The sequence below is a fragment of the Euleptes europaea genome, chromosome 5 (genome assembly GCF_029931775.1).
Source record: "Euleptes europaea isolate rEulEur1 chromosome 5, rEulEur1.hap1, whole genome shotgun sequence".
Taxonomy (NCBI): Eukaryota; Metazoa; Chordata; class Lepidosauria; order Squamata; family Sphaerodactylidae; genus Euleptes; species Euleptes europaea.
Genome location: NC_079316.1, coordinates 1,717,681 through 1,730,877, shown reverse-complemented (window position 1 = coordinate 1,730,877; position 13,197 = coordinate 1,717,681). Strand labels below are relative to the sequence as shown.

General features: G+C 51.7%; 1 protein-coding gene across 1 annotated transcript in view; it reads left to right on the top strand.

Annotated features, from left to right (window-relative positions):
• Positions 1 to 12,942, top strand: part of LOC130477809 (putative SCAN domain-containing protein SCAND2P) — a 50,499-nt gene extending 37,557 nt beyond the window's left edge. Inside the window, exon 3 of the mRNA XM_056849883.1 lies at positions 12,412 to 12,942. Coding sequence (XP_056705861.1) covers positions 12,412 to 12,942 — 531 coding nt within the window. The remainder of the gene's footprint in view (positions 1 to 12,411) is intronic.
• The last annotated feature ends 255 nt before the right edge of the window (positions 12,943 to 13,197 follow it).

Sequence of the window (13,197 nt, the reverse complement as noted above, 5' to 3'; positions counted from 1 at the left end):
CTCTCCCACCCCCTGTTAAAAAAAAGCATGTTCAATGCATGGTGTATTTTGGGATAGTGGAAAAACTGATGTTCTTCTGTGTTCTCCAACAGAATTGGTTCCTCCCCCCCCCACACACACACATGCCCCTGTTCCAAGAGGCTATTGAGTCCGTTTTGTGTCCAGACGCCTGATTCCACTTATGCTTAGGAAGATGTGATCTCATGGTGTTTGCATTTGTGCTTCACACACACACAACTTGTCTCTCCTCTCCACACACACACCCCCGCAACACAGCGTCACAAAGTGATGTGATTCAGGAAGGCCCCCCAATGTGGTCACCATGAAGTCATGCTGCTGGAACGCCAGCTACCTCCAAGCCGCAGAAGGAAATTGGCTTCCAGAGGAGAGCAGGAGCAAAAGAGGATTAGCTACTGCTACAGGCAGACAGCAGCTGAACACCCCCCCCCAACACACACACACACACTCATACTAAAGACAACATGAGAGTGAGGGAGGAATTAGCATTTTACAGACGGATCCAGTCAACAGCTGCAGGACGAGGGTGAGAAACTGTATCTGCTTGACCCCCAGAGACCTTCTTTAACTCTGCCTTCTGCAACATGAACTCCGGAGTTGTCAGGGCCTCAGAGGAGGAGGAGGAGAAGGAGAAGAAGAAGAAGAGTTGGTTTTTATATGCCGACTTTCTCTACCACTCAAGGAAGTCAAACCAGCTAACAATCACCTTCCCTTCCCCTACCCACAACAGACACCCTGTCATGTAGGTGGGGCTGAGAGAGCTGTGACTAGCCCAAGGTCACCCAGCTGGCTTCATGTGGAGGAGTGGGGAAACAAATCCAGTTCGCCAGCTTAGCCTCCACCACTCATGTGGAGGAGTGGGGAATCAAACCCAGTTCTCTAGATCACACTCCACCGCTCCAAACCACTGCTGTTAACCACTACACCACGCTGGAGCTGCCTGCAGTAGATGGTGCAGGGATGCCGTAGGGCACCGGGAACGTTGGCTGTGCCCCTGGGAAAGGCTGGGGCATTTCATTGGCAGACACCCAACCCCCAGCAACAAGCTCTGTTTGGATATTCCCTGCGTTGCCCTTTGTTTCCACCAGTCCCACTACTCTGCCGTGGCACGGACACAGGGTTGCCCGGTCCCATCATCCCACTGGCGGGAGTTAGTTTTGGGCAGGGATAGGGGGAGCGATTCCATAAAGTTTCTATAGAGTTTTCAGAGGAAATGGCTGCACTAGGGGTGTCACACCCCTTATTTACCTTCTTTCATTGTGGGAAAAACGCAACAGAGTCCTGCACCTAAACTGTGTGTTGGCTGGGAGTGAGATGACACTTAACATTAAAAAATAAAAATAAAAAGAGCCCTGCTGGATCAGAGCAGTGAGGGTCCAGCTAGTCCCGTCTCACTCAGTGGCCAACCAGTTCCTCAGGGTGGCCAACAGCAGGGCATAGAGGCCAAGGCCTTCCCCTGATGTTGCCTCCTGGCACTGGTATTCAGAGGTTGACTGCCTCTGAATGTGGAAGTTTCCTTTAGTCACCGTGGCTAATAGCCACTGATAGAACTAACCTAATGGGAGAACTGATGGGAGAAATTCTTCTTCTCCTTCTCCCTTTTCTTCTTGTAAGGGATGCCCATGAGCGAGATGGAAGGCTGAGTTTTTGTCCTGTACATGCTGGCTGCTCATCATGCCTTGGGTGTGTGTGGAGTCCCCAAAAGTCACTGCAAGGACCCTTGATTAGGGTGTGTGAAAGCCTCTGGGTGGGAACTTGGCTGCCTCATTAGGCAACGCCTTAATTTAACTTCATGTAGCTTTGATCGTGATTTTCTGGTATGATTCAGGATGGAGACCCCCTTCACTTCACTCTGCATAAGAGCTCTAGGGGGAGCTCTAGGGATTGTGGGTCCTGGCAGGGAGGGAGTCCACATGTAACAAGTTCTCCCCCCAGTAACCACATCTAGATGGGAAGACAATCTTCATGGGATGTGGACTGTGACAATCCTTGATCTTTCTCTGTAGGTTGGCGTTAAGGTTTTACTGACCTCTGGTGGCTTTCCCCATTATTTCAGCATCCAAAAAATAAGAATTGTATTGTCAAAGGCTTTCATGAACCCTGAAACAAAGTGTGCTGTAGTTGTGAAATTACTGTTTTGTATTCTACGTTTCTGAAAAATGCTTGCCTTTGCTACTTTGGTTTAATAATAACACACAGCTTGAGAGTTCTACAAATTTGCTAACTATTTTGTAAAATTTTGGTCACTAAAAAGGGATTAACGAAAGAACATAAGAAAGGCCCTTCTGGATCAGACCAAGGCCCATCAAGCCCAGCAGTATGCTCACACAGTGGCCAACCAGGTGCCTCTAGGAAGCCCACAAACAAGACGACTGCAGCAGCACCATCCTGCCTGTGTTATCTAAGATAACAGGCATGCTCCTCTGATCCTGGAGAGAATAGGTATGCATCATGACTGGTATTCATTTTTGACTAGTAGCCATGGATAGCCCTCTCCTCCATGAACAGGTCCACTTCCCTCTTCAAGCCTTCCAAGTTGGCAGCCATCCCCACATCCAGGGGCAGGGAGTTCTACAATTTAACCAAGTGTTGTCTTTTGTCTGTTTTGAATTAGGGCTGTCGATTCGGTTCATCCTGAACCGAAAACAGCCGAATTTCCCCCGATTCGGCTGTTTTTCGGTTCGGGACGAACCGAACTCAAAAAAGGCGGGAAACGGGGGAGCCGAATTCGCCGACTTCGGGGGTTTGGCGAATAAATTCGGCAGATTCAGGGTTCCCCCCGCTCATCTTCAGGGGGCTTCCCTGAAGTCGGGCGGGGGGGCCTTTAAACAGATCTGTGCCTCCCGGCCGGGAGCCACAGATCTCTTCCAGGCCCCCCCCCCGCGCGCCTTCAGGGGGCTCCCCTGAAGGCGTGCGGGGGGGCCCTTTAAACAAATCTGCGCCTCCCAGCTGGGAGGTACAGATCTCTTCCCCCCATGCGCACCTTCAGGGGGCTCCCCTGAAGGCGCACCGGGGGCCCTTTAAACAGATCTGCGCCTAACAGCAGAATTTTGCCGAAGCCGAACTTTCCTAATTTTTTTTGTCAACAGCCCTATTTTGAATCTTTCACCCTAGTAAACATCGGGATGTGACATCACCCCATGGGTCAGGAATGACCCGGTGCTTGCAGAGGGGGCCTTTACCTTTTTTAAAAAAGGAGAAAGGCTTCAGCTTTACCAGGAAAAGGGCAGGTATCACATTGAGGTTGCCATTTAGAGCCAAACGAGACATTATGGGTCACATGACTTGGTTCCATACAGCTCCAGAGTGCTGTAAAGGGTCAGGGGGGGCTTTCTGGTTGCCTCCCATGCCATTTTTGCCAGCAGAAATGGATATGGAGCCAGAGAAAGGGGCAAAGAGGGCCTCGGTGGTTATTTCCACTGGTTAAAACAGCACAGGAGGGTAATCAGAAGCTTCTCTTTCCCCTCTTTCCTCCAGAGCCACACAGAGGGCTTTCAAGGTAAGTTCCACCATTCATATAAAAAGGTAAAGGTCCCCTGTGCAAGCACCGGGACTTTCCTGACCCATGGGGTGACGTCACATCCCGACATTTTCTAGGCAGACTTTTGTTTATGGGGTAGTTTGCCAGTGCCTTCCCCAGTCATCTTGCCTTTACGCCCAGCAAGCTGGGTACTCACTTTACTGACCTTGGATGGAAGGCTGAGTCAACCTCAAGCCGGCTACCTGAAACCAACTTCCGTTGGGATCGAACTCAGGTTGTGAGCAGAGTTTGGACTGCAGTACTGCAGCTTACCACTCTGCGCCACAGGGCTCTTACCATTCATATACCTAACAGTGAATCAGGCTGGGCACCTCCTCCTCCTCTTCCTCCTCTTCTTCTTCTTTTGTGGTGCTCTCCTCTTGCATAAGGCTGGAGTGTGGAGATTCAGGGGGTGCTGGAGGTGGGTATTTCCCACAATTAGGGTTGCCTGCTCCAGGTCGGAGAATACCTGGAGATTTTGGGGGTGGAGCCTGGGGAAGGGGAGGGGAGGGTCTTCAATAGACTATAATACCATACAGTCCACCTTCCAAAATGGCCATTTTCTCCAGGTGAACAGATCTCTGTACTCTGAACATGAGCTGCAATTCTGGGGGATCCCCAGGCCCACCTGGAGTCTGGCATCCTTAGGCTTGAGAAATTCCTGGAAATCTATGGGTGGAGCTTAGCAGAGAGTGGCGTTTGGGGTAGGCAAGGAGATTAGGGTTGCCAGGTCCCTCTTGGCCACTGGCGGGAGGTTTGGATTGGGGAGGGACTTCAATGCCATAGAGTCCAATTGCCAAAGTGGCCATTTTTATCCAGGTGAACTGATCTCTATCGGCTGGAGATCAGTTGTAATAGCAAGAGATCTCCAGCCACCACCTGGAGGTTGGCAACCCTAAAGGGACATTGACAAGGATTTGATTCCATAGACTCTACCCTCTGAAGTAGAGTTGCCAGGTCCCTCTTTGCCTCCAGCAGGAAGTTTTTGGGGTGGAGCCTGAGAGGGCGGGGTTTGGAGAGGGGAGGGACTTCAATGCTATTGAGTCCAATTGCCAAAGCGGCCGTATTCTCCAGGGGAACTGATCTCTATCGGCTGGAGATCAGTTATAATAGCAGATCTCTGCCACTACCTGGAGGTTGGCAACCCTACTCTGAAGTTTCCATTTCCCCCAGGGGAACTGATCTTTGTAGTCTGGAGATCAGCTGTAATTCTGGGAGATCTCCAGCCCCACGTGGAGGTTGGCATCCTGACATCTTGGCAGGCCCTGAATTACCCAAAATAACGATCCTGGGTAATCATGAGATTAGGGCTGTTTTTTGGTGGGTGATGTTCCTGAACTCTGCCAGCAGGTGGCACTCAAAGACAGCCTTCCTCCTGCTACCAACCAGCCAGGCAGACAGAGCTGATTTGATTATCAGGGTTGGAGGGTTTCGGGGACCCTTTTTCTGAACCGCCAAAGCCAGCTTCTCCGGGTGCTCCATAACTCAGTGTTTATGGTATGCATCACCTTCTTTTTATGGAATTCCTTTTACTGCAACCCACTTTCTGCATTATGGCATTATCATGCCTTAGTAAGCTTGCTAGGTCCCTCTTCGCCACCGGCGGGAGGTTTTTGGGTCAGAGCCTGAGGAGGGTTTGGGGAGGGGAGGGATTTCAATGCCATAGAGTCCAATTGCCAAAGCGGCCATTTTCTCCAGGTGAACTGATCTCCATCAGCTGGAGATCAGTTGAACTAGCAGGAGATCTCCAGTTAGTACCTGGAGGTTGGCAACCCTATACCTTAGACTTTTGTTTGTCTGTGCTTAGTTTTTTGTGGCTACTGTGTGCATTGTTTTTCCTGTTATGTTTAAGATTGCCAGGTTTGGGATGGAAATCCCTGGAGATTTGGAGGCAGATCCAGGAGAGGGTGGAGTTTGGGAAGAGGAGGGAGCTCAGCAGGGATATAACACCATTGAGTCCACCCTCCAAAGCAGCCATTTTCTCCAGGGGAACTGATGTCTGTCATCTGGAGATCAGTTTTAATTCCAGGAGAACTCCAGGCCCACCTAGATGTTGGCACCCCTGTATGCGATCCTTGTTCTTCAGCCTGGTTTTTTGGAGCTGTCTGATTCAGCTGTTTTGAAATTTTTCAACCCACCTTGAGTGTTAATGAGAAAGGTGGGCTATAAATGAAGTCAATACAATGAAATGAAATATACAACAAAGGTAAAGTGAGTCAACTGGATCGGAATGGAGATCATTCAGGATTCGTGAGTGAGAACGAAAGAGCCTCTGCGCCACACTTTTCCGCTCCTGCATCTGCTTGGCTGGTTCAAATTCCATTCGTAGGAACGTGGCTGTTTCTATGGCCTGAAAACACGTCTGAGCATGTAGAGGCTTTATTCCAGCCAGCAGGGCAAAAGCCGCTGTGATTTGCAGTCGATAGATCTCACCTGAGAAAAGGGAGAGAGCTGGAACCTGTCTGCAGATGGGCTACTGGGGGGGGGGTAGGGTTACCAGCTCCAGGTGGGGAAATACCTGGAGATTTTTGGGGTGGAGCCTGAGGAGGGCGGGGTTTGGGGAGGGACTTCAATGCCATAGAGTCCAATTGCCAAAGTGGCCATTTTCTCCAGGGGAACTGATCTCTATCGGCTGGAGATCAGTTATAATAGCAGATCTCCTGCCACTACCTGGAGGTTGGCAACCCTGAGGGGTTTCTTGCATTCCAGCTTCACCTCTGGAGTTGCGGCACATCCTTGGGCAAGGGCAGGGCGGCACACGACACTGCATTACAGTTTTTCTAATACCCAAACTCTGGCATATGTTTATTCATGAACGATTTGAAAATACAACTTGCCATATAAATACCTGCAAGGGGGCTTAGAACAATATAGAGTGTGGCTGTTATCATGGCAGTGAAACAGGCAACGACAGAAGGATCAGCTGCAAAAGCAGAGTAAAAAATTTTACTCAACTGAAAATTAAAACCCACAAACTCCTAAAAACAGTCTGCACAAAATCAGAACGAGCCTGTTTAAACACGGGTACATCCACGCAGGCTAGATCTGATCATGATCGTTTCAGAGGGTGGGCGTGTGTTAGTCTGTAGTACAGCAGCTAGAGAACCGGGTTTGTTTCCTCACTTCTACACATGAAGCCTGCTGGGTGACCTCTCTGAACTCTCTCAGCCCCACCTACTTCACAAGGTATCTGTTGGGGGGTGGGGGGGAAGGAAGGTGATTGCAAGCTACTTTGAAACTCCTTAAAGGTAAAGAAAATCAGGTTATAAAAACTAACTCAGGTTATAAAAACTAACTTCTTCAGCGTGGTGTAGTGGTTAAGAGTGATGGTTTGGAGCGGCGGACTCTAATCTGGAGAACTGGGCTTGATTCCACACTCCTTCACACAAGCGGTGGAGGCTAATCTGGTGAACCGGGTTGGTTTCCCCACTCCTCCACATGAAACCAGCTGGGTGACCTTGGGCTAGTCACAGCTCTTAGAGCTCTCTCAGCCCCACCTACCTCACAGGGTGCCTGTTGTGGGGAGGGGAAGGGAAGGTGCTTGTAAACTAGTTTGACTCTTCCTTAAGTGGTAGAGAAAGTCGGCATATAAAAACCAACTCTTCTTCTTCTTTTCTCCTCTGAGGCCCTGACTACTCCTCTGAGGGCCTGACAACAAATCTATGGTGACACCATACTTGGAATACTGTGTACAGTTCTGGTCACCACACCTTAAAAAGGTTATTGCAGAGCTTGAGAAGGTGCAGAAAAGAGCAACCAAAACAATCAGGGAACCAGAGCAACTGTCCTATGGGGAGCGGTTAAGACGCTTAGGGCTGTTTAGCTTGGAAAGAAGGCGGATAAGGGGAGACATGATAGGGGTCTATAAAATTATGCATGGTTTGGAGAGAGTGGACGGGGAGAAGCTTTTCTTCCTCTCCCATACTAGAATGCGAGGTCATCTGTTGAAGCTGGAAGGTGAGAGATTCAAAACAGATAAAAGGAAGCATTTTTTCACACAATGCTTAGTTAAATTGTGGAACTCCCTGCCCCAGGGTGTGGCGATGGCTGCCAACTTGGAAGGCTTTAAGAGGGGAGTGGACATGTTCATGGAGGAAAGGGGTATTCATGGCCATTAGTTAAAATGGATACTAGTCATGCTGCATACCTATTCTCTCTAGTATCAGAGCAGCAGGCCCATTACATTAGGTGCTGTGGAACACAGGCAGGATGGTGCTGCTGCAGTCGTCTTGTTTGTGGCTTCCTAGAGGCACCTGGTTGGCCATTAGGGCTGTCGATTTGGTTCGTTCCGAACCGAAAAACTGCCGAATTTCCCCCGATTCGGCGGTTTCCGGTTCAGGACAAACCAAATTTTAAAAAGGTGGGAAACGGGGGGAGCCGAATTTGCCGACTTCTGGGGTTCGGTGAATAAATTCGTCAAATTCAGGGTTCGGCTCCCCCTCCCCCCCGCGCACCTTCACGGGGCTTCCCTGAAGGCGCGCGGGGGGGGGGCCTTTAAACAGATCCCTTTAACACAGATCTGTTCCACCCCCCCCACGCACCTTCAGGGGGCTTCCCTGAAGGCGCGTGGGGAGCCAGCGCTGCCCCCCCGCGCCTTCAGGGAAGCCCCCTGAAGGCCCGCGGGGGGGGGTGAATTTCCCCCCGAACTCTGGATCTCGCCCGAATTTCGGGGATCCGAAGCGGGGCAGTTCGGACCGGCATGGCCCGAACTTAAAAGGGCCGAATTTTGCCGAAGCCGAACTGTACCGATTTCCCCCCCCCCCAACAGCCCTATTTGCCATTGTGTGAACAGACTGCTGGACTTGATGGGCCTTGGTCTGATCCAGCAGGGCCTTTCTTATGTTCTTACATTACCTTTTGCCTGAGTCTTTTTAATTGGAGATGCTGGGGTTTTAACCTGGGACCTTCTGCATGCCAAACAGATGCTCTCCCACAACCCTAATTGAATGTCTTGGCTCAGCCGTGCCTGGAGGTCCTTAAGTCAAGCCAAGCTCAGCATGGAGGCTGCTGTTGATCTTTGCCTCTCCCAGCAAATGGCTCAGGCTGCCTCTCCCAGGTCTGGAAACTGGAACTGAGAATCCTGAGCTCCGCCAGGCGCTTGTAAACAAGCCCTAACATGTAGCAAGACGTTCCAGACATCGAGTTCCCGAACAGAGAAAGAGAGGCAGAGCTAGGCTGAGCGTAGGAAGCCAGTGAAAATCCCAGCTTATTGCAATCCGGCAAGGCGAAACTCTTGCTAAAAGCACACGATGCCGTCACCTCCAGAGGCAGGAGCTGCGTCAACGGGAGATGGGTGCCCGTCTGTGACCCACTTTTTCTGGGTCCTAACCCATCCCTCAGGGTATCTTGCACCATTTGCCACATCAGAAACTGGAGGGGACCATCCATGCTACCATGATGCAGAATTTTTGGGACCCAGTCCAGAAACCAAAATGCAGCAAAAGGGATCACTCTCTTGATTCTAATAATGCAGAGCCTAATCCACATCTGTGTGGTTTTTAAGCATGAATCAGCTCAGGGTTTTATAACATCCTTATTGGCTCCTGCTCTTTCTGGGAATACGTCGGTTAAAAGGACAAATGAGCAAATGATAGTGATCAACAAAAGCCTGAAAAGTAGTTCTCCTTCTCCTTCTCCTGGGGCACCACAGTCTCAGAGTACATGTTACATTTTTCCTGGGGATATTCCCAGCTAGGTTTCCCAATCACCAGGTGGGGGGCTGGAGAACTCCTAGAATTACAACTGATTTTCTAACAGTTAGAGCGGTTCCTCAGTGGAACAGGCTTCCTCGGGAGGTGGTAAGCTCTTATTCCCTGGAGGTTTTTAAGAAGAGGTTAGATGGCCATCTGTCAGCAATGCTGATTCTATGACCTTAAGCAGATGGCGAGAGGGAGGGCATCTTGGCCATCTTCTGGGGATGGAGTGGGGGTCACTGGGGGTGTGGGGAGGAGGTGGTTGTGAGTTTCCTGCATTGTACAGGGGGTTGGACTGGATGACCCTGGTGGTCCCTTCCAACTCTATGATTCTATGATTTTAGACAACAGACCCCAGTTCCCCTGGAGAAAATGGCTGCTCAAGAGGGGGGGGGGTCTTTATGGCATTGTACCCTGCTGAGCTCCCTCCCCACCCCCACCCTCCCCAGGATGCACCTCCAAATCTCCAGGAATTTCCCAACCTGAAGTTGGCAACCATACTCCCAGGGCAAGTCATGAACACACACTGACAACCATTTCCCTGTCAGAAACCGCCTCAATGAGTTGGGGGCTCCACATTTATCAGTCTGGGTATACACCAGTTTCCCCAGCTGAGCATGAGAACCTCCCTGAAGCTGTTCCAAGTCAGGAAAATGGTACGTGGTAATGCAGGCCCCTTCTCTGCAGGCAGCCATGGACCCACATTCAGGGAACAACTCCCAAGCTGAGCTCCCACACGCCTGGGATGCATGAAGCTCCCAGAACACGTGTGAGACCTGACACAGGGGAAATACGTAACATGTAGTTAGGCCCTCCACTCATGTGGAGATGGGGAATCAAACCTGGTTCTCCAGATCAGAGTCCACCACTCACGTGGAGGAGTGGGGAATCAAACCTGATTCTCCAGATCAGAGTCCACAGTTCCAAACCACCACTCTTAACCACTACACCGTGCTGGCTCTCCACGGTGGAGGGACCTCATTGGGGTATAATGCCGAGTCCACCTTCCAAAGCAGCCATTTTATCCAGGGGAACTGATCCCAATAACCTGGAGATCATTCATCATTCCCATTCTACAGACACTCTATTGGCTGCTCATTTGTTACTGGGCTCAATGTTAAGACATTGGCTATCACATACAAAGCCCTTCATGGTCCCTCTTATCTGCGGTACCACCTCTCCCACCATGTTCCTCCATGACAGTTTTGTTTATCTCAGCAGGGGCTTCTGCAGGTGCCAACCTGCAAAGGGGCAAAGTCAACAACTGCCTGTACACGTGCCTTGAACACATGAAGCTGCTTTATACTGAATCAGACCCTTGGTCCATCGAAGTCAGTATTGCCTACTCAGACGGGCAGCGGCTCTCCAGGGTCTCAGGCAGGGGTCTTTCACATCACCTACCTGCCTAGTCCCTTTAACTGGAGATGCTGGGGATTGAACCTGGGACCTTCTGCATGCCAAGCAGATGCTCTACCACTGAGCCACAGCCTTCTCCGCTGTGGCCCCCACCTTACGGAATGGCCTGCCCGAGGAGGTCAGGAAGGCTTCCACTCATGGATTTCCATAAACTATGCAAAACTGGATTATCCAAGAGGGGCTTCTGTACAGGTAAGAGGGCTGCGCTGGACAAAATGATTCACAAAGTCACTTTGATTAATTATTAGGGGTTGTGGTCTATGCTGCTGTGTATAGCTTACTGTATGTAGGTTCCTATTATGCAATGTTTAGCTCTGCTTAATGTGTCACGTGAATACTTTATGCTCTGCTTCAGTTCTTTCTGCTTAGTTCCAGACTTCTAAAATCCTTATGCCTCGGTTACTTACTGAATGTCCCATTTTTGTCAATTGTGCTGACTCACTATGTGTAATATGCCTCGAGTCCCTGTGAGGAAGGTGACTATGAACATTTTAAATGAACAAACAAACAAAACAAACAAATAAGAAAGATCTCCGGGACCCTACCTGGAGGGTGGCAGTCCAACATGGCCACCAACACCTTTTCAGTGGAGAGTTTATCTGCTTAAAAATTGCTCCGAGGGCCTGATCCTGATCAGACCCATGGCACAGCAGTACCATGCGATCTTGTGTGCCCCCCCCCCCGCCGCTGCTTTTCAAGTCCTGAAGCAGGCGTGCAAGGTGTGTGTGTGTGACAAGATTGCCTAGTGCTGCTGTGCCCCTCATGGCAATTTTTAAACAACTAAATGACACAACCCCTTCCTGCCCTCCCTCTCATGATCTGCCGAAGTGCACAGAATCAGCATCGCTGACAGTTTGTCAGCCAGCAGCACCCAGGATGCTACCACGTCCTCAGAACTGGCTGGATTGTGGCTCCTGGCAGCCATGCAAACGTGCCAATGCAATGAACGCAAGCCCAAGCGAACAGGCTCGGCTGTGGGAGTCAGAAGGGGGAGGGCACCGGGCAAGGCTGGAACACCTGAGAGAGGAGCCTTGTAGCCTCCTGTGTGGCACCAGCAGGGCTGGAACAACTCAGGAAAGCACCTCTGTTGTAAGCTGAGAAAGGGCTGGGCAAATGGACAGCCCTGGCAAAGGATCGGAGAGCCGGCCCCAGCCAGCCAGAGGGGGCCTGGGGCAGGTTTGCCCAAGTCCCAGGATTACAGGTGGACTCGGTGGCATTTTACTTCTGCCTGGCGTCCCTCCCCAGGCTCCACCCCCAAATCTCCAGGAATTTCCCAACCCGGAGCTGGCAACCCTAGCCAGGCGAGAGTAGAAAGACAAGCCCCACCCTGGCAAAATCTAAACCATTCTTTTACATTCTTATTCTAGTGAATGTTTTTTTATCACAAAGATAACAGGAGAGGGATGGGCAAAAGGAATGTGAGAACATGTCTGTGTGGAGTGTTTTTGATCTATGTTCAAACTAGGGGAGATGATTTCCTCTTCATAGCATGGGAAGAAGAAAGCTCCGGGCCAGGGAAGGGGGTGCTGGAATCCAGGTTGTTAACCTTTGAGCTGCCTCACCTGGACTCCGGTTTCCTTTTGCAGTTTGAAAAGAGGGGCGACCCAGCCACCCCGGGCCAGGGACCCAGCAGTGCGATCCTCAAAAGAGTTACTCCAGCTTGCTCCTTTCAAGGGGCGTCGGCTGGAGTAAGGACTGCGCCGGGAGGCTACCTGGCGGCAGCCTCCCTGCGCCAGCGTGTTCCCGCGCCTCCGTGGGTGGCAGAGCCCGCAGAAAGCCGAGCCTGCAGGAAAAGCCCCCGGGGTTACTCGAAGGCGGACCTCCGTCCCCGAACCTGCCGGCAATGCCGGCTCAGGCTGTGCTGCGGAGGACGCGCTCGCCCCTCTCCGGGCCAGGGCGCAGGAGCGCAGCAAGGCGCCGCGCCAGAGCCTCCCGCCTCCCCCCGGCTGGGTGGGCTGCTGCGCCCTTGCGACCCCCAGCGACCCCCCCTCCAACCCACCCACCCACCCAGCCCAGGTGCGCGCCCGGGCTTGCCAAAGCGGCCGCGCCCCGCCGCCTTTGCTTGGAAGCGGCGTCGAGGCTGGTCCGGGCGCGGATGCCGAGCAGGGAAAGGAGGGCAGGGCACGGGGAGGGGGTCCGCTCCGATGCCTGGAGCCCCCCGAGAGAGAGGCGCGCTTCCAAGGAGGGGCCCCAGCAGGTGGTCTTGGGAAGAGGGGAGCGGCTGGCCTTCGCGCTCTGGGAGCAAAGAGGGGACCGAGTCCCAGCACCCCTACCCACCGACCCCTTGCTCGGTAGGGTTACCACCCTCCAGGTGGGGCCTGGAGATCTTCCGGAATTAGGGGATCTCCAGACTGCCCACATCGGTTCCGCTGGAGGGAATGGGGGCGACCCTTCCCCAAATTCTGCCCTCCCTAGGTTTCGCCCCCCAGATCTCCAGGAATTTCCCAACCCAAAGCTAGCAATCCTACTTATTGGGTACAAAGGCCAAACACTGACTTGAAATAAATTTAGAAAAGAGCAAGAGTCCAGTTACAGGAGCACCTTAAAGAC